Source organism: Prorops nasuta, unplaced genomic scaffold (genome assembly GCF_024137725.1).
Source record: "Prorops nasuta isolate Cenicafe-Biocafe unplaced genomic scaffold, Cenicafe_Pnas_1.2 PNAS00024, whole genome shotgun sequence".
NCBI lineage: Eukaryota > Metazoa > Arthropoda > Insecta > Hymenoptera > Bethylidae > Prorops > Prorops nasuta.
In genome coordinates this window covers 3,197,399-3,215,035 of record NW_027116821.1, presented here as the reverse complement: position 1 = coordinate 3,215,035, position 17,637 = coordinate 3,197,399, and the positions used below count along the sequence as shown (strand labels likewise).

General features: G+C 31.1%; 4 protein-coding genes across 6 annotated transcripts; 2 read left to right on the top strand and 2 right to left on the bottom strand.

Moving 5' to 3' along the window:
* Nucleotides 1–1,225: 1,225 nt before the first annotated feature.
* On the top strand, nt 1,226–8,009 carry LOC136781774 (ubiquitin carboxyl-terminal hydrolase 10-A-like). 2 transcript variants are annotated; one of them, XM_066740774.1, is made up of 7 exons: nt 1,226–1,287; nt 2,327–2,513; nt 2,602–4,242; nt 4,310–4,508; nt 4,588–5,071; nt 5,149–5,368; nt 5,445–8,009. In XM_066740774.1, exons 1-7 carry the CDS (start codon nt 1,258–1,260, stop codon nt 5,735–5,737), a joined length of 3,054 nt encoding a protein of 1,017 aa, XP_066596871.1. In that variant the 5' UTR covers nt 1,226–1,257; the 3' UTR covers nt 5,738–8,009. The 2 variants fall into 2 exon arrangements, with proteins under 2 accessions (XP_066596871.1, XP_066596870.1); XM_066740773.1 differs by having other exon boundaries at nt 2,599–4,242.
* Nucleotides 8,010–8,202: 193 nt separating this feature from the next.
* LOC136781775 (uncharacterized protein C16orf52 homolog A) lies at nt 8,203–10,637 on the bottom strand. The gene is made up of 3 exons (XM_066740775.1): nt 9,936–10,637; nt 9,637–9,849; nt 8,203–9,578 (listed from the first exon to the last, which is right to left on the bottom strand). Exons 1-3 carry the CDS (start codon nt 10,036–10,038, stop codon nt 9,391–9,393), a joined length of 504 nt encoding a protein of 167 aa, XP_066596872.1. The 5' UTR covers nt 10,039–10,637; the 3' UTR covers nt 8,203–9,390.
* Nucleotides 10,638–12,598: 1,961 nt separating this feature from the next.
* LOC136781686 (DNA helicase MCM8-like) lies at nt 12,599–16,816 on the bottom strand. Of its 2 annotated transcripts, none has more exons than XM_066740634.1 (13): nt 16,652–16,816; nt 16,448–16,573; nt 15,543–15,772; nt 15,351–15,486; nt 15,031–15,281; nt 14,867–14,971; nt 14,649–14,804; nt 14,353–14,572; nt 13,795–14,290; nt 13,505–13,727; nt 13,292–13,444; nt 12,976–13,212; nt 12,599–12,737 (listed from the first exon to the last, which is right to left on the bottom strand). In XM_066740634.1, exons 1-12 carry the CDS (start codon nt 16,710–16,712, stop codon nt 13,021–13,023), a joined length of 2,349 nt encoding a protein of 782 aa, XP_066596731.1. In that variant the 5' UTR covers nt 16,713–16,816; the 3' UTR covers nt 12,599–12,737; nt 12,976–13,020. The 2 variants fall into 2 exon arrangements, with proteins under 2 accessions (XP_066596731.1, XP_066596730.1); XM_066740633.1 differs by having other exon boundaries at nt 12,736–12,895.
* On the top strand, nt 12,602–13,020 carry LOC136781854 (uncharacterized). Its single transcript, XM_066740860.1, has 2 exons — nt 12,602–12,750; nt 12,858–13,020. Exons 1-2 carry the CDS (start codon nt 12,602–12,604, stop codon nt 13,018–13,020), a joined length of 312 nt encoding a protein of 103 aa, XP_066596957.1.
* Nucleotides 16,817–17,637: the final 821 nt, after the last annotated feature.

Here is a 17,637-nt window from a genome sequence, read left to right as displayed (position 1 = left end):
CAATAGGAAAGGACGATGATTAAGCGAGAACTACCACTCCCCCCTATATATATATATATATATATATATATACTCTCTTCTCCACTAGCAGCCAACGTTAAATTACGCTAACGAGTCGAAGCTATACGATTCATGCATTAAAATTTCATGGATTTTTCATCAGTCATGCAAATTAGTCGTTTGTTTTATTACAAGACGATTCGAGTTCTGTTCGCGGATCTAAGGAAGATTGGCTTGTTTTGGCATTCAGGGATAGTATCCTTCGCTATATTAAGTTAATGTAAGAAAAACACTTTTCATCGTTGGGATACGGTCAAGCAGATAACATATCGGGGCTAGCCAATGCATAATGCATGTGTGTGAAGATTTCGAGTGTTCGCCTCTCGGAGTTACCAAGAGCCTGCGTGCTTGCCGTTTTATATCTCTAAGGATACTCTTCTCTGAAAATAGCGGTCCTCCCCCTCGTACCACTGCTCTGGGGTGAAATTCACTCTTCTGGAAGAAAAGCGACTAAGCTAGCTTCTCGCCAAACATGACAACGTATTTTATTATACTTCTCCTGCTCGATCTCAAATGAACAGCCAAGCAATGCTACACATTTTTTATTCCACTTCAACTTAATATCTTATCCGCTCTAATATACGTAATTCTTTAAATTATATATATCTATACATATATATATATATATTTAATATGTAATGTATTTCCTCTTTTTCTTCAAACTAAAATCATAAAGATTCTCCAGATATATATGTATTTGAGTTTTTCAAGTAATGTTTATAATTAAAGTTTATATTTTATCAATTTAGCTATCGACTGTATTTTATTTTTCATCATAATCAATTCTTTCCTTTTAATTAAAATTAAACTATTTTCAATCATTTCTATAGTTTTTAATATTTCTAATATAATGTGCAATTGGTATAATTTTAGCAATCGTTTGATCAAGTAGTATTTAGAAATATTGTGGTTTTATATAATATTGATTTACGTAGTACTCAAGTGAATAACGACATCTTACATCATAGGTATCAAACTTATACGATATCACATACTCATTTACAATATTACCATTGGTGGAGCGGTCGGTACGCAGATCGCAGGCGTGTGTATATTATCCATCGAGTTACATTGTTCTATCTTACCGACAAAAAGATAGAGTAGAGGGGGCTGTTATTGGATGGCAGGATTTTTCTCCAACCCGAAATCCTGTAAGGCTGACTGTCTTTAGTTTAGTCAGTTTAGTCTACATCAAAGATGAACCAGAGAATGGATTTTGAAAATAAGGTAAGGATTTAATTTTTTATTATTTTAAAATCACGAAGGATTAAATTATGTTAAAATTGTTGCATCAGCAGACATTCATACCGCACTAGTTAGATATGCTTTAAACTAAAATTTAACAAAATTCTGACTTATAACTGAATAATTTATAATGAAATATTAATAAACAATGAAGAAAGCAATAGTAAACAAAACATTTCATTAGTAAATTGATACCGATTACTATATCACTACGAGTAGTGTATTATGCCTTATTTATATTTCTTACTTAATTTTCATTTTTTTCAAGTCATTTTAATTGTTGAAGTATGCTTTTTAAATTTATTGAATTACTTTTTCTAAATCACACAAACAGGACGTAATTCTACCTAAAAATTTTTGCTTACAAAAGGAATTCAGTTAAATCATAAACGAATTAATTTATATATTCTTTTTTCAATTACAAAAAATTGTATGTAAGTAGAAGAGGACTTTAAAGAGTATACTTCTTAAATTATTAAGACGACTATTCAAAAATTATAAAATCGAGTAAAAAATATAAGATATTCTATATATATACCAAAGTTACGAAAAGCCTAAAAATAATCGAGATAAAATTGCATTCAGTGTCAATGTACTATTGAAATATTTTTTATTTACTATTGATGCTTAACTATTTATTATTATTTTTGATTATTAATTATACAATTGAAAATCAGAATTTGGTTTGAATGTAAATTAAAACATGTGTACCAGTATGGTCTGAATGTATGATCGAATCTAACCTTAATAACATTGATATTGCTAACAAAATTATCTAGTTTTGAGGTTATGTTACTTTACCTGCAATGCAGTGCTATCGTTAGTAAACAATAAAATGAATTACAAATTATTCAAATTTATTAGTGTTTTTATTTTTAACATTTTTCTTTAATATAATATCATGTTGGTTTCAAAAATCCCGGAAAATCTTTAGAGAAAATGATCGATCCTCGTGTGGTCATAGAATTTTCAATTTTCTTAAAAATATATTCAGTGTTTCACTATATTTTTATGATTTTAGCTTGACTTAGAATTCTTAGACTTACAAGACTTAGGGGATAATGATAAAAGTGAAATAATTTCAATACTCAATTCTAATGTTGTGTCGAGTTCTATGAAATTACCTTGGGAGCTCAAGGAAGCCAATTCTAACACTAACTCTGACAATTTTGAAGATCCAAATCTTCAAAATCATTGGCATCAAAATGGTAGATATTTAAGTATTTTCACCTTAGTTTAGGTTTTCAATATATCACATACTGAAGCATATATCTAATCAAATTAATATTTTAGCAGATACGGAAGAGACTTATATTAACTGCAATAATCCTACAGATACCATGACTTCCATTTATATGTCACCAATGTCAGTTTCTCCTGTATATCCTCAACAAATAATTAGTCCAGTTTGTAACGATTGGCAACAGTCTATATATATGAATAATGTTCCTACCGATCAGCATGTTGCTTCATTCGTGCATAATATTTCTTATACCCATTCTGGATTTAATATGGGAGGAGAAATGCATGAAGCATCCTTTGTAAGAGAAAATGGAAGAAGAGGGGCTCCTAGAAGAACTTTACGAAGAGATAATTTTAATCAAAATATGAATACTTCTAATGAAATGCAGTCAGGATATTTAGGAGAGCAAGGGCAATATCATGCACAGATGCCTCCATTAATGTATATATATCCTTTACCGGAACAAACTATGCCATCTCCACAACAAACTATATTTTATCCTCCTATTTATCCAATCAATACTGCTCATCCACATTCTCAGTCCGCTTATCCTGTTCATCAACCTCCTCTCAGTAATATAAGATATAATAGACAATCACAAGTAGCACCCCAACATAATCACGAAAGTACAAAAGTCCCTTTCCAGAAGCAGCATGAAAAACGTATTCAAAATAATTATATTTCAAACAAGCCATTTTCAAATCAAGTAAATGAGGAAGATAGTAATTCTTCACATACAAATATAACAACCAAAGTAACTGTCAATAATAATAAATTAGACAATTGTATGGTTGAAAACTATACTACAGAAGAAACTGCTGCCAATAAAAAAAATGTACGTAACCATAATAAAGCACCTGTAAATGTAAAGATAGAACTTAATATTAAGTCAACTACAAATGAGATCAGTAGTAGAACAAAGAATAATGATGCTTCAAGTTTGAACATTAACAGTAGTGTGGAAGTGAAGCAAAATGGGGAAACTGATCAGGATCCTTTAGAAGAAACAGTTTCAAGTTTAAAGATAAATCTTGTACAGGAGCCATCGCAGCCTACCTTCAAGGTTGCAGAAAAGAATTTATCGAAAGATACAATAGAAGTTGATACAGAAATAGAAGAGAATAACACAAAAACAAAAGACAAAACTACAAAAGATGGGTATTCTATAAAATTAAATGAAAATGTAAAAATAGGAGAAAAACCTGTAAAAGTGGAAGAAAAAATTTTAAAAGCAGAAGATAAAATTATAGAAATAGGAGAGAAAACTGTAAAATCAGAAGACAAAACTCCAAAGGCAGAAGATAAAACTGCAAAAGTTGAAGAGAAAATTGAAGCGATCAACAGAAAAAGCTCTACTATACCAATCGCTAACTCTAAATCACCAGAACTGTTACAAGCTCAGTACCCTGAGCTCAAACAAGCTCAGGCTTTACCCTTACCAATCCAAGTCCCTACACCCCTACCAACCCAACTTCCTCCAACTTCGCAAGTCCAGACTCCTGCACCTCAAAAAACGTGGGCTAGTTTATTAAAGAAAGATGTGCCCACAGCACGTGTTACTCCTTTACCAACGAATACGCAACAAACAGCACAAATTTCTACTCCCAATGGCCAATGTAATAGAGCATCTGTACGAGGAAAAATTGAAAAACCTGAACAGCTGAAAAATGACCCTATGGCGTATAAGATAGGTGGTAAGTTCATAATTTATTTTGTTCTCTTACTTCTAGATATTTATCTTAATTGTCAATATTTTTTCAGAGCTTTTAACAAAATATCAAATGAAAAAAGAAGCTTTGAGTTTAATGCCTCGTGGGCTGACAAACCGCAGTAACTACTGTTACATTAACAGTATATTACAAGCTTTGCTTGCTTGTCCACCTTTTTATAAGCTCTTTCTAGCTCTTCCGCGTCCTCAAGATGCATCAAAAAATTCGCCAACGCCTCTTATTGACAATATGTGAGTATAGTGCGTGCCTAGAAAATTTTAATTTATACAATTTTATTACATACGTAATTTTCAAATGTACGTTTCACAGGATCGATTTTGTTCATGAATTTCCACCTTTAGTCGAAGACAATAAATTACCTAAAAAGGAGAAGAAGCGTACACAAGACTTGGTCGCTACTATTCAATCTGGTAGCGCATTTGAACCAATTTCAGTATATAGAGTATTAAGACATACTGTAGCTGCTGGGCACTTTTCCATTGAAGGACGTCAAGAAGACGCAGAAGAATTCCTTTCGTGTCTTTTAAATGGCATAAATGATGAAATGTTAGAGCTAATGAAATTAGTCGGTGATGACCAAAACACTAATAATACTTCTAACAGTGAAGATGAAGAAGATGAGTGGAAAGTCATGGGACCAAAAAAGAAAGGGTCCGTTACTAGATGCACAGTATTTGGCAGAACGCCGTTATCTGATATTTTCCGAGGACAATTGAGATCTACAGTTTTCCGAGCTGGAGAGGAATCCACGGATAATGTACAACCCTTCTTCACACTCCAACTTGACATTCAGGCAATTTTATTTCTTCTTAAGCAATAAGGAAAATAAAATTTAATAAAATAACATTTATTCTCTTTCTTTTCTTGTAGAATGCAGAATCAGTTAAAGCGGCTTTTGAAATCTTCGTTGGCAAGGACGAACTGGAAGGAATCAAGTGCAGTAAGACAAAAAAGCAGATTGAAGCCTGGAAGCAAGTGACTCTCGAAGAGTTACCGGTTGTCCTCATACTCCATTTAAAATTCTATAATAATGGATGCGCTAAACTCTTCAAAAGCATTGATTTCCCTGTAGACTTAAAACTAGAATCCTGTAAGTTAAATCTACCTAGTCTATTTTAATTAATAATTAATATATACAGATAATAAATTTTTGCGTAATTTTGCAGATTGTTTATCAGCAAATGCAACAAAAAGGGCATCGTCAAAGAAAATGTATAATCAATACAAATTATTTGCTGTAACATATCATGATGGCAAGGAAACATCAAAGGGACACTATGTGACAGATGCCTATCACGGTGGCTTCGGAGGCTGGATAAGGTACGACGACAGTTCAGTAAAGGCTGTTTCAGAAAAGAATGTACTGAAGCCTACCCTACCTAGAGTACCATATTTATTATATTATAGAAGGTGTGATACTATTAATAATAATCAATCGAATAATAGTAAAACGCAATGAAACACTTTATCAGTTGCATCAGGAAATCAGTTTCTCCTTCTGATCGGTAGAAGGTAACTTTTGTACAGTCTTAAAGCTCTTGTTGATGTATATAGATAAATAAAAAATGTTTAATATACAAACTTCCATCAAATGAACGTTTTCTTAAAAAGTACAGAATTAGCTATCGTTAAAGTTAATTGACTATACTATCTTTTTACATCTATTGGGGTTTTTGTACTATTAGCTCTTAAGCAGAAAACGGTTTTGAAAAATGTAAAACCATAAAAATATTTTCTACTTTTTCTTGATTTATCTTTGCGGCCTTTGAAGTTACATAGCGATATGTAAGTTTTATTCGTATATTTTCAATATCTTAAATAATATTGTTTTATAAAATAGTTATTCTAAAAATATTATTTAGCATGGTGTATTATGGATCGTAAGTGCTCAAACCGAGCCCCAAGACAAATATCAATGCGGCTAAATACATGAGCGTGCAGCGAGAAAATTAAAAATTCACGAAAAAGATACTCAGGGTTTCACGTTCGTGTTTTAATTGACTAAAGCTTTGTTCATATTAATTGTATTTCATGCACTTGTCGTTATTCTTCGTATAAGTTGGTACTATAGAAAGTATAGAAATTGCAGAAAATACAGCAGATACGAACAAATTTTATATCAGATGTAACTACTTTATGCAAGTCTCTCTGGGACCGCCCATACCGATCAAGGATTTTTATGCTCGTCACCACCGTTAGCGTTACATGGATTATATGAGGCCTAAAATAACTTGTCTTCTTCCAATATAGCGCAGATTAATCATCCCTAGTTAAAAAAATTCTTTTTTTCTAGTTTTTAAAGTATATAATTGATTGTTATAAAAAAATAATGGATTAATGTATAGCTAATTTATATATGACAATTAAAGAATTTAATAATTTTTTAGAAAAACTGTATATATACATTAATGTTAAGTTATGAAATAAATCATCCAAAATAAAAGTGTACACATTGTACGGGATGACTTATTTTAATTTGAACAAGCAATTATCTCGCTAAACGTATATACATAATATTAAATCAGTTTGGTTTCAAGGGGGACATAAATTTTGTTGTGTGATTTGACTTTGAAAACTCATTTGAAGGTTGTATGTAAGTAGTCTTTTAGATCTTTTTATGGGATTATATTTTTGTCGTCATATATTCTTGTAACTAATCTCGAAAGTTTTTCAAACTACCATATGAATGTAACATTTAATCCAAGCGTTTATGAAATACTTGGATTTAAAATTGGAGGTAGGGGTATTGGAATATCTACAGATACGTAGCAGAGAGAGAGAGAGAGAGAGAGAGAGAGAGAGTCGTGAACTCCACTTCACATAAGCTTATACTTGCTCAATTTAAAATTCAAATATCTCGTAAACACTTAAGTTAAATGGTTCATTTACAATATTCCGGAAAGCTTTGAAAATCAGTTAGAAAAATATACGATAAAAATATATAATTATGTTTTTAAAAATTAATACGTTATATACTCCCTAAAATTAGGTTACTTTTATTTAAAACATTATTTTCATATTTTTTGAGATGATTACATGTTAAAATTGAAATAACTCATTTTATATACTGTATGAAATTTGGATACCGTTGATTATATAGAAATTCAAGAAATCCCGAATCTCTGAAGTGATTGCAGAAATTATACAAAAAAAATGTTTATTATAAATGTAGAGGATTAATTATAATTTATATACCAATTTCATAAATTTAACCTTTGTAGTCCTCATAGAGGATATGGGAAGGTCACCGCCAGTTTTTAAAGTGGAATTATGTGTCTCTTATCGTATATTCTCTCTTGTAGTTTAACTCAATAACAATTATTATATTCTTTCAAAGTTCACCAGATATTTAAATTGGAGATGATCAGTAGGTAGATGTGTGACCTTGCGTGTATACCCCCATAATGGTCGCGTATATTATTTCGGCTAAATCCCTACCCATATAAAATTTAAAACCGAAATATTTAGTGAATTATTGGATACAATGATAAATTAATATCGTATTTTTTAATGCTTTTGAAATAAATTACTAGACAATGCGATACAAAATATATTATTTCATTTAAAAAACTCTGGCGGACCTTCACAAATCTTCCATGAGGACATAAAACGTCAAATTTTATGAGGCTGATAGATAAATCAATAAAAACCCTACAGTTTCATTTTGTATGAACCATATTTTTTTAAGTTTCACTTAGTTTCAAGTTATTTCGGAGGTCAGGGACTTTTTCTATATTTTACATAGATAATATTACTAAAAAATACTTTGTTTCCTTATTACTTAAACAGTAAAGTATTTGTTTGTAATGTAACAACGTCAGATTAAAGAACGATGTCTGTTAATTTATATATATATAATGATTACAGAATTCAAAGAAAATATCTGATTATAATTGCATAAAAAAATTATAAAGATTACAGATTCCATAAACGCAATTCCTTATAAGTTGAAACATAGGTAATCTTAATAGTACTTTTGCTCTTACGTATTATATATTTCTTAAATATTAATAAAAACCTGTAATTATTAACACTAAGTTAAACACAAAATAATTAAATATGAAATTGTAATTATTATATAAACAATTATCTTCGAGCTCCATTTTTGTGACAATTAAAATCTACAATAGTAAAGATTATTTTGTACTCTTATTGCTGAACAATGTAATAATGGTTTGTAAGTTGGTATTTGTATCACATTGATTAATTTCCATGTCATGCATATTATCACTAAGTTGTTTTTTAATCTTACTTAAGCATTACTATATATAAAATTAATTTACAGCTTGTTAAACTATAAATTTTTAAAATATTAAGTTAATCTTCTTTTACTGTATACTTATATAAATGAAATAAAATTGATTTAATCATGATGCTGCGAAATCGCATAAACGTGAGTGATTTATAAAAATTACAGGTAATGAATAATATGATAAATCATATTTTAAAATATGAGAATTGTAAATAAAGGCACAAGATATACAAACTATAACAATATGTACATATATTTTAGCAGGTTTAAAAGCAATTATAAATAAAAGATGAGAGTAAAATTAAGGAATGAGCTTCTCTTTTTCATAAAGAGTGAGCGAAGAAGCAATTCCACACATACAAACCTATCTGCATACTAAATATGTATTAGCAAATTTTTTTCTTATTAAATATCTCATATGTACAAAATTATTAATTATAATTAATGCATGAGCATAAATAATAAAATTTGTTATTCATATGTAAAATAAATGATTAAAACATAGATATTTTATAGGTAAAAACCCATGAAATAAATTTATTTATGCCATATATTAATTATAATTAGATTCTTATTATATAAGCATTATTTACTTAAGTTAATACTTATCTGATTAAAAAACAATGTTAGTTTTTAAAAAAGTTATTTTAAAATAGTTCGTTCTAATTACAAATATTTACAGAAAATACACATTGTAATATTTAAATAAAGATGATTGAAAGTAAATGTTAAAATTAATTTCCTTCTTGTCAAAAAACATTGGATAATGTACTTTAAGGCTTACTTTGAACTTGGCTAGGAAAAGGATTACCTAATAATCCTATGATTATAATAATAATAATAAATAAAATTGGAAGATGCTAAAAATGTGGTAAACAAACTTTTCCTGCAAAAAGCTCAGAAATCACAGTTATCCATAAAGCCAGTACAAATAAGATATAAGAGATTCCAACTTGATGTGAATTAGGCAGTTGGTAAGGCTGACCACCTATTTCATCAACATGAAAACCCATAGGAAATATTACAGCTGCAAGGCAAAATAATACCACTGAAAATAAAAAGATACATTAATACTTATTTTTCAGCACTAACCAAAAAATACTTACTTGCAGTAAAGCCTACCCATCTTGCATAGGGTATGACGTTACGATCCCAATGTGAGCTAGCTAATAATATTATAGTAGTAGTAATGAGAATACAACCAACAAAAATACAAACTAATGCCATTAACCATTCTGGCTGCAAATGAGGAGTGTAACAGACCTGAGGCCTATTATACAATGTCATACATGACCACATGAGACCTAATCGTGTATCTCCTGGAAATGAAACTTTGCTTAAATCTAACTTTTCAATGAATTTAAATATTCAAAAATTACAACACAACTGGTCTATAATTACTTACCTCCAACATCAGTAATAATCCAATCAGGCATGGCAAGACTTACTATTGCAAACATATCTGCAGCAAGGAACAATGTTCCAGAAATGATTGTCAACTTATCCATTATATTGTTGGTTTAATGTACTAATTAACTGTGAATATATCACATATACATCACAGAACTTTTTATAATAATGAACCTATTAGTTTCAAATATTTAAAGATTCTTTCTCGATTCTTTTTGCTGTTATATTATATGTAATCATGTATTAGACACAATCGTTGATTAACGAATTATTTATAGTGTCATAATTAACTGTTTTGGGAATTAAAAGCATATATAATAATAAAGAATTAAAGAAGCACTAGTAGTCAGCAAATAGCCGATAGCTTCAAAAAGCTTAAGTAAGGAAACAATCAGCTGATGTTTTTAATGGTTTGACAGTTTGACACAGAATGGGTTTGTTTTTTTTACCTGCCCTTTTAAGATCTCTTGCCGAGGGGGCTAAAATGTAAAACGTAAGGGGAAGGAAGCTGTCCGACATTTTGTTTTGTTCATGTGATGTCATTTTTGTATAAGCTGGTAAGTGGTTAGACTTTAGGCGCGTTCACGGAGCACGCTTTTAGCACTGCCAACGCTACTGCGCATAGAAAAATGATTGAAATGTGTGCGCACACTGCGCAGAGAGTAACGTTGATAGCGTCTCCGTGAACGCGCCCTTTATGTACACTGTTCAAAACTGAATCATGTACAGGTATAGTTTCTGCTTCCCTATACTATCTTGTAGCAAAAATGCTTCTCGCAAAATTGATTCATGTCCATCTCAACTCCTCTATACTATCTTATAGCAAAAATTTAAAGACAACAGCGTCAACAGCAGACGAAACGCGACATCGACAAATATGAAGATGACGTTTTAGACGTATAGTAAAAGTATTATCCAGAAAGCATATTATTTATGTTGGAAATGTAGGGATGTCGAAAAATGGAATGGAAAATAATGCAAATATGGTGCATATATATAATATTATTTATCAAGTATAAAAGGGAAGAGATCGGATGCAATTTTCAGCCTATAAAGAGGAAAAAGCATCAGATAAGTATCGGGAGCAGCAAGTCAGAAGAAAGATTAATTTAACAAAGCAAAATATTCTTTAATCTTTCTTTTGATTTACTGCTCCCGATGCTTATCTGATGCTTTTTCCTCTTTATAGGCTGAAAATTACATCCGATCTCTTCCTTTTTATACTTGATAAATAATATTATATATATGCACCATATTTGCATTATTTTCCATTCCATTTTTCGACATCCCTACATTTCCAACATAAATAATATGCTTTCTGGATAATACTTTTACTACGTCCAAAACGTCATCTTCATATTTGTCGATGTCGCGTTTCGTCTGCTGTTGTCATTAAATTTTTGCTATAAGATAGTATAGAGTAGTTGAGATGGACATGAATCAATTTTGCGAGAAGCATTTTTGCTACAAGATAGTATAGGGAAGCAGAAACTATACCTGTACATGATTCAATTTTGAACAGTGTACTGCCAATACTGAAAACCTATATTTTACGTGACATATATTGTAGAGTTTTAGTACTCGCAGCTAATAAACGAACGCAGCCAAAATGATGCTTGCATAATATACTGACAGTAAAAAAACGAACATAGCCAAAACACCAGAATGTTTTGGCGGTATTTTTGAAATATTTTATATAGTTCTATTATTATGATAAGCCGAATTATTATTCAAACTACTGCGTCAAGTTGAAGTAGATTGTACAGTAAGTTATGAATGAGAAGTCATGAAATGAAAGACAATCAGTATCGAATAACAAAATAATTACGCAATGACGTTTTCTGTTAAATATTATTTTCCTATTTCCTACTATTAACATAGAAATCAGTTTTTGTATACATATGTTTAATTCAATATACGATCAACAGCTTTCCTTTTAAGCGTAAGAATATCGCAGTCTCCCATAAGTGATTATAGGAGAATCTGTGCGACTCACTTATACTGGTAGAAAAAGCCCTTTATTGTTAAAAATGTAATTAGGCCTATATTAGATTAGCATCAAGTCTTTTAGTTGCTATATAATAGATTTTACGTGCCAGTTTTAAACAACAGATGAAAGTAGAAACATCAAAAAGTATAAATAAGGGGCGGTGTCAGTAGTAATCAGGCAAGCCTCATATCCAACATAAGAAGTAAAAATCTGAAAAACTGCCAATCAAAATGTGTACTTTCAGATTTTTGCAGTTATGTTGGATATGAGGCTTGCCTGCTTTTCGTACTGACACCGGCCCTAAGTGTTGCTAAAGGAAAACAAAGCCCGGCCTTCCCTTCCCTTCCCACCCATTCTCTCTCTCTCTCTCTCTACCCTATTATACATTATACAAAAATAATTGAAATTTAATTAGACATATGTATATTCAGAATAATTGAACGTTGGCCTATGTCGTTACCATGGAGATCTGAAAATCCAAAATTATGTTTCAAAGCTAACGGGCGCAAATTTTTGTTCGCAAAGATCAATTAGATAAGCCAAATTTTTGGTGAAAATAAAATAAAATTAAAGGCAGAAAATTTAAAAATGTCTTGTGGATATCCTTGTCAGCCAGTTTGCTGCGCACCGTGTGTACCTTGTACTATTACTATTTGTGTACCCCCTGTGCCATGTGGACCAATACCACCAAAATGTGTCCCATATTATCCAACTTGCTGCACCGCTGTTTGTCCCCCAGTTTTCATATCCAGAATGTGTCCCCGGCCTCTGAAATGGTGTGTGCCTTGCTGATCAAGCTTCATCCACCTGGCACAGATGGGTATATACCTTTAATCTTTAAAATTGCTTATAAAAAAATAGTTTTTATGTACTTCTTTAAGTATTTATAATATAGAGAATAAATCTAGCCATTATATATTTCAGCAGCTCCTGCACAGTAACTATATTAGCCACACCTGGCACACCTGACAAAATTTATAAACCTAATCAGCCTTGCTGTAAGCCACAATGTTTTCACGTTCCAAGGCCAATATGCTGCAAATACCTGTATTGGCGTTTGCCTTGCAAAGCTCATTGTTACGAAACTTAATTAATCAGGAATAAATCTGTAATGATTCCCAGAAGACTTTAGGAGAACGCCTTGATCGTTCAATCTCGATAACAAACTGGAAAAGTCCTCAATACCAATTTTACTGGCAAACTCCTTTAGTTCGTTTGTGGAAAATGTATATTGGTCATTTCTACTGGAATTATTTTGTAACTCCTTCACGAAACATCGTACCTATTAATTATAAATAATTGTTACCAGAAGAAAAAAAGAGTAAAGACCAAAATCTAATAGAATAAACTGTTTCTCTTACTTTTTTTGTTGTCATTTTACCCGAATCCTGTGATAGGAACTCTGGTGACTCTAAATCTGGTTTTAAACACATTGTAGAGTACTGTAATATTTCTATGACTTCTAAAGCATCATCTGCTGTTGCTTCCACTCGCAATTCCAATTTTGCACGAGCCTAAAAAGTAATATAATTATTAGCAGAAAAAAACAAAGGGAGCGAAAAGAACAAAGTTACCTCAGTGAGACGGATCATAGCTTCTAATTGCCTATTATAAACTGGAAACCCAGCCAGTCCGTTTTGATTGGAACGAAGGCTTAAATAATACTCTTGCAAAACCTCGGCAGCTTCGGTTGATAATTTAGGTTTAACATACATTCTAGCATAAGAAATATAATTCCTTAAAATAGATTGTGATATTATTTGATTATTTCCCTCCAGTGAATCACTTAATTTCTCCCTAGAAGATCAGACACTTAATTTTAGTTTGGAAAGTAATGTAGTACAATTAATATTCATGGATTTACCTTAAAGATATTTTGCTATCTGTTTTTGAAAATGAAATGTTGGATGCTGCGTCATTTCTACTTGTGTGTGGACCGCTGTGAAATGTCATAACATGTTTGCATAGTAAACTATCTAACTGTTCGTTTGGTTTATCGAGCAATAAAAAGACAAGATCGAATCTCGATAATAGAGGCTGACTCATATTTAAATTAGCCATCATAGATTTACTCCGGTCATATCTACCACCAATAGGATTTGCGGCAGCAAGTATAGAAGTTCTTGCGGGAAGAGAGCAAAGAACTCCGGACTTAGCAACGCTTACACTCTGCTGCTCCATAGCTTCCAAGAGAGCCTGATGCTGTGTTGGCATTTTATCAAATTCATCTATGCAACAGCAACCTTGATCAGCCAGTACTAAAGCGCCTGGTTCTAGGGCAAAATCATTTGTTCCACTTTCCTTTGTGAGCGACACTGTCAACCCTGACGAAGTGCTAGAATTTCCACAAATAAATATACCTGTAAACCATATCTCAATTAATATAATAATTAATTGGATCTTAATTGCAAAAATAATTTACCCTTTGTAGCCACACGACTGCAAGCTTGTAGCATTTGTGATTTTCCTAAGCCAGGATCTCCTACTAAAAGTATATGAATATCATCGCGTTTTTCCTTGTTATTTGAGTTTCCTCCTATCAATCCTAGTATTAATCCTGCTTTAATAATTTCATGACCATAAATACCAGGGCAAAGTGAATTGACCAACAATGCGAATATATTTGGTTTATTATAAACATCCTATTAAAACCAATCTATATAAAATATTAAATGTAAAATTATATTAATTAAGAAATAATAAGGTAGATATAGGTACCTTTATTGCTACATAATCTTTCAAATTCATTCCAGTATCAACCACTGTTTTTTCTTCTATTCTTTGTTTATTATTAATTAATGTTACTGCTTCCATGTATAGTGGAAAAGCATTTCCTGCATTCTTTTTCACTGATGCCTCGTCCGATTCTTGTACCTATAGGATTTTAAGTCCAAATACATAATACATCAGAAAAATGATGAAACTGTGATTTATACTTTTATTATTCCAGTAAGAGCAACATCATCTCCAGGCATGCAAGTACTAGCCATATTGTCAAACAGTTCCACATCCAATATTCTAGGCATCCTTCCTTTATCCTCCTGCAAATTCAATTAAATTCTACATTTTTCATTATTATACTTTTAGAAATGAGAAGTACCTGTTCTTCACTCAAGGACTCTTGTATTCTTATTGTTTGAAATTTAATTGTTTTATTGTGAGGAGAGTCCAATATAGGAAGAAATTTTGATATGCCACAATTATCACATTTCTTTGGTAAAGTATATTTTCCATTTGGTTGTTTAAATATTTTTTGTAAGCCACATTTTAAACAGAAAAATACAAGCCACTGGGCTAAATGCTGTATCCTACCGATTCTTATCACACAGCCTTTTGTAGAAATTAATTTTCCTATAAAAACGATTTGTATGATTTCTATAACCATTGCACTAAAAAAATAAGTAACAAAAAGAATTTTACCATAAGAGTTGACTTTTAAATCACGTAAATTAAGAATTGGATTAAAATTTAATAATCTCAGCTGTACAGTTGGACAACTATTTAATGAACTCATTAAATGCTCCAGGTTTTCTTCAGGCAGTGCACGCAAAATTTTCTAAACAAAAAAAATCTTTAACTTCCTAAATAAAAGTTCAAGTATTATTAAATTACCTGATGTACCGACAGCTTAAGGCAGTTTAGAGTGTGAAGAGGATTATTTTGTAAATCAATTTTAAAGGTACTCCAAACATTACAAAAATGTGTGTCATTACACAACTCTTCATAATCTATATTAAATGATATCAAATTGGATGGTGTAAGAGTAGATAAATTTTTATGCCTTTCTATAAAATTTTCCATTGCTTGAATTTTGTTTACAGTTTCAGAGCTTGGCAAATATTCTAATAAGAAACAGAAATTAAAATAAGGTACACATAGTTTTTATTTAATTGTGGCTGTGTGTGTGTAGGATTCAAGTTATTTGACTATAAATTTGTTCCAATATCACAGAAGACATGTCATGGTACACTATCACATTTTTATACAAAACCTTAAACTCGACCATAGTGCAGAAGTTTGACCATTTTGTGAACAACTTGTTTAGGTTTCTTTTTATGTTGGAACAGATTTTATAGCAATTGCTATTATCATGTTAATACAAATTTAAAAAGTATTCATTTTCCATTGCCTTTTAGTCAAATAACTTTTGCTGCTTATTGTAAATATTATTTTTACTAATCTGACTTATTGCATTAAATACTAAATTAAACCAAATATGACTATACTCATAAATACAATAAAATAACTCAATATCTTTTATATGTTGCTATTGGAGAATAATCCTATAATAATATAATATACAGGTTGTACTATTGTAAGTGCACTAGAAAGTTTGTAGACGCAGAATAAAATTTGTTGTTTACATTTGATCTTTCAGAAAGCATATAAGCAAGGATTTCAAAAAGGCTTCATAAAAGAATTGATCTCTTACAGTTTAATAGATAAATAAATTCTTATGTCCATAGTTTAATGTATCTTCAGTGGTACACCACGTATACAAATCACAGCATATTTACCTTCATTGTCAAAAAATAATTTCCAACTAAAATACGGTATACCCAATTTTTTATGTATTATATATATATTAAAAATATTGTTCTCTTCATTTGGACTTAATTCTTTAGCAAGTGTTTCCTCCTTACCTAAAATATAGATATTATCATTATTAAAATATACAAAAACCATTGTTTGACGTTACAAAAACTTCAAATCATGTTTACTGGACTTTTTCCTATTTTTATGCCAAATTTTTTGTGGCACTTTTTTATTTATTTTACTCATTTTTTATATTTTAGGCGTCTCATACTACTTTAAAAACACACATACAAAAAATAAATAAATCGGCAGAATGTTTAGAATTGTAACATTAACGCATGTTTACTGTAAATTACTCAGGTTAGAGTGGGAGTGGGAGAACCGGGAAGGCGGGGAACCGGGTCTGGGCTCTGGGGGAGTGGGGGGATCCAGCGCACTTTCCGACACTTTCCGTCTCTATTCCAGACTTCCCACCTTGGTACAACGCCGCCAGATGGCCGCTTCGTGGAGTAGGTTTCTCGCTAGTAAAATTTTATTCACATTGTATTTAAGCTCGAGAGCTGTGCCAAATCTTCCAAATTCCAGCCGGGATTCCAATTTCCAGCTTCCTCTGAAACCTTCGACGAGAGATTGCTCATGGTGAGATCCTAAAATGATCTTTGCCGGTAGGCGGTGCTGATGATCGTAAACGTCGAGATATATGAAAACTATGGCGTTTATACCAGTTTATACAATGTTCCTAGAGTAGTCAAAATGTATATATGTATACTACTCGCCTTTACAATAAGCTTCATCTAAATTTTTGAAGTACAGAACAATAAAATAATATTACATTTCTTGTCAATATTATTACAAAATTGTGCATATATTAAAATGTATTTAGGAAAAGGTCTAGCTTAACCAGAATTCAATTCAGGACCCCAGGATCAGATTTCTAGTATGTTAGCTGCTCTCGCCTAAGTGACTCTGTTCATCCTTTACATCAAGAGTGTATGAAATTATTGTAGTTTTCTAAGATTTTAAGGATGTACTTTGGTAATAGAATTAGGGATGAGAAATACTAATACAGTCCTTCATTACATTTTGTATATAAATATTGAAAACACAGCTATGTTACAAACAATAAAATCGTATTTTCTACCAGTTCTTCTTTGATGCTATAAATGGAGTT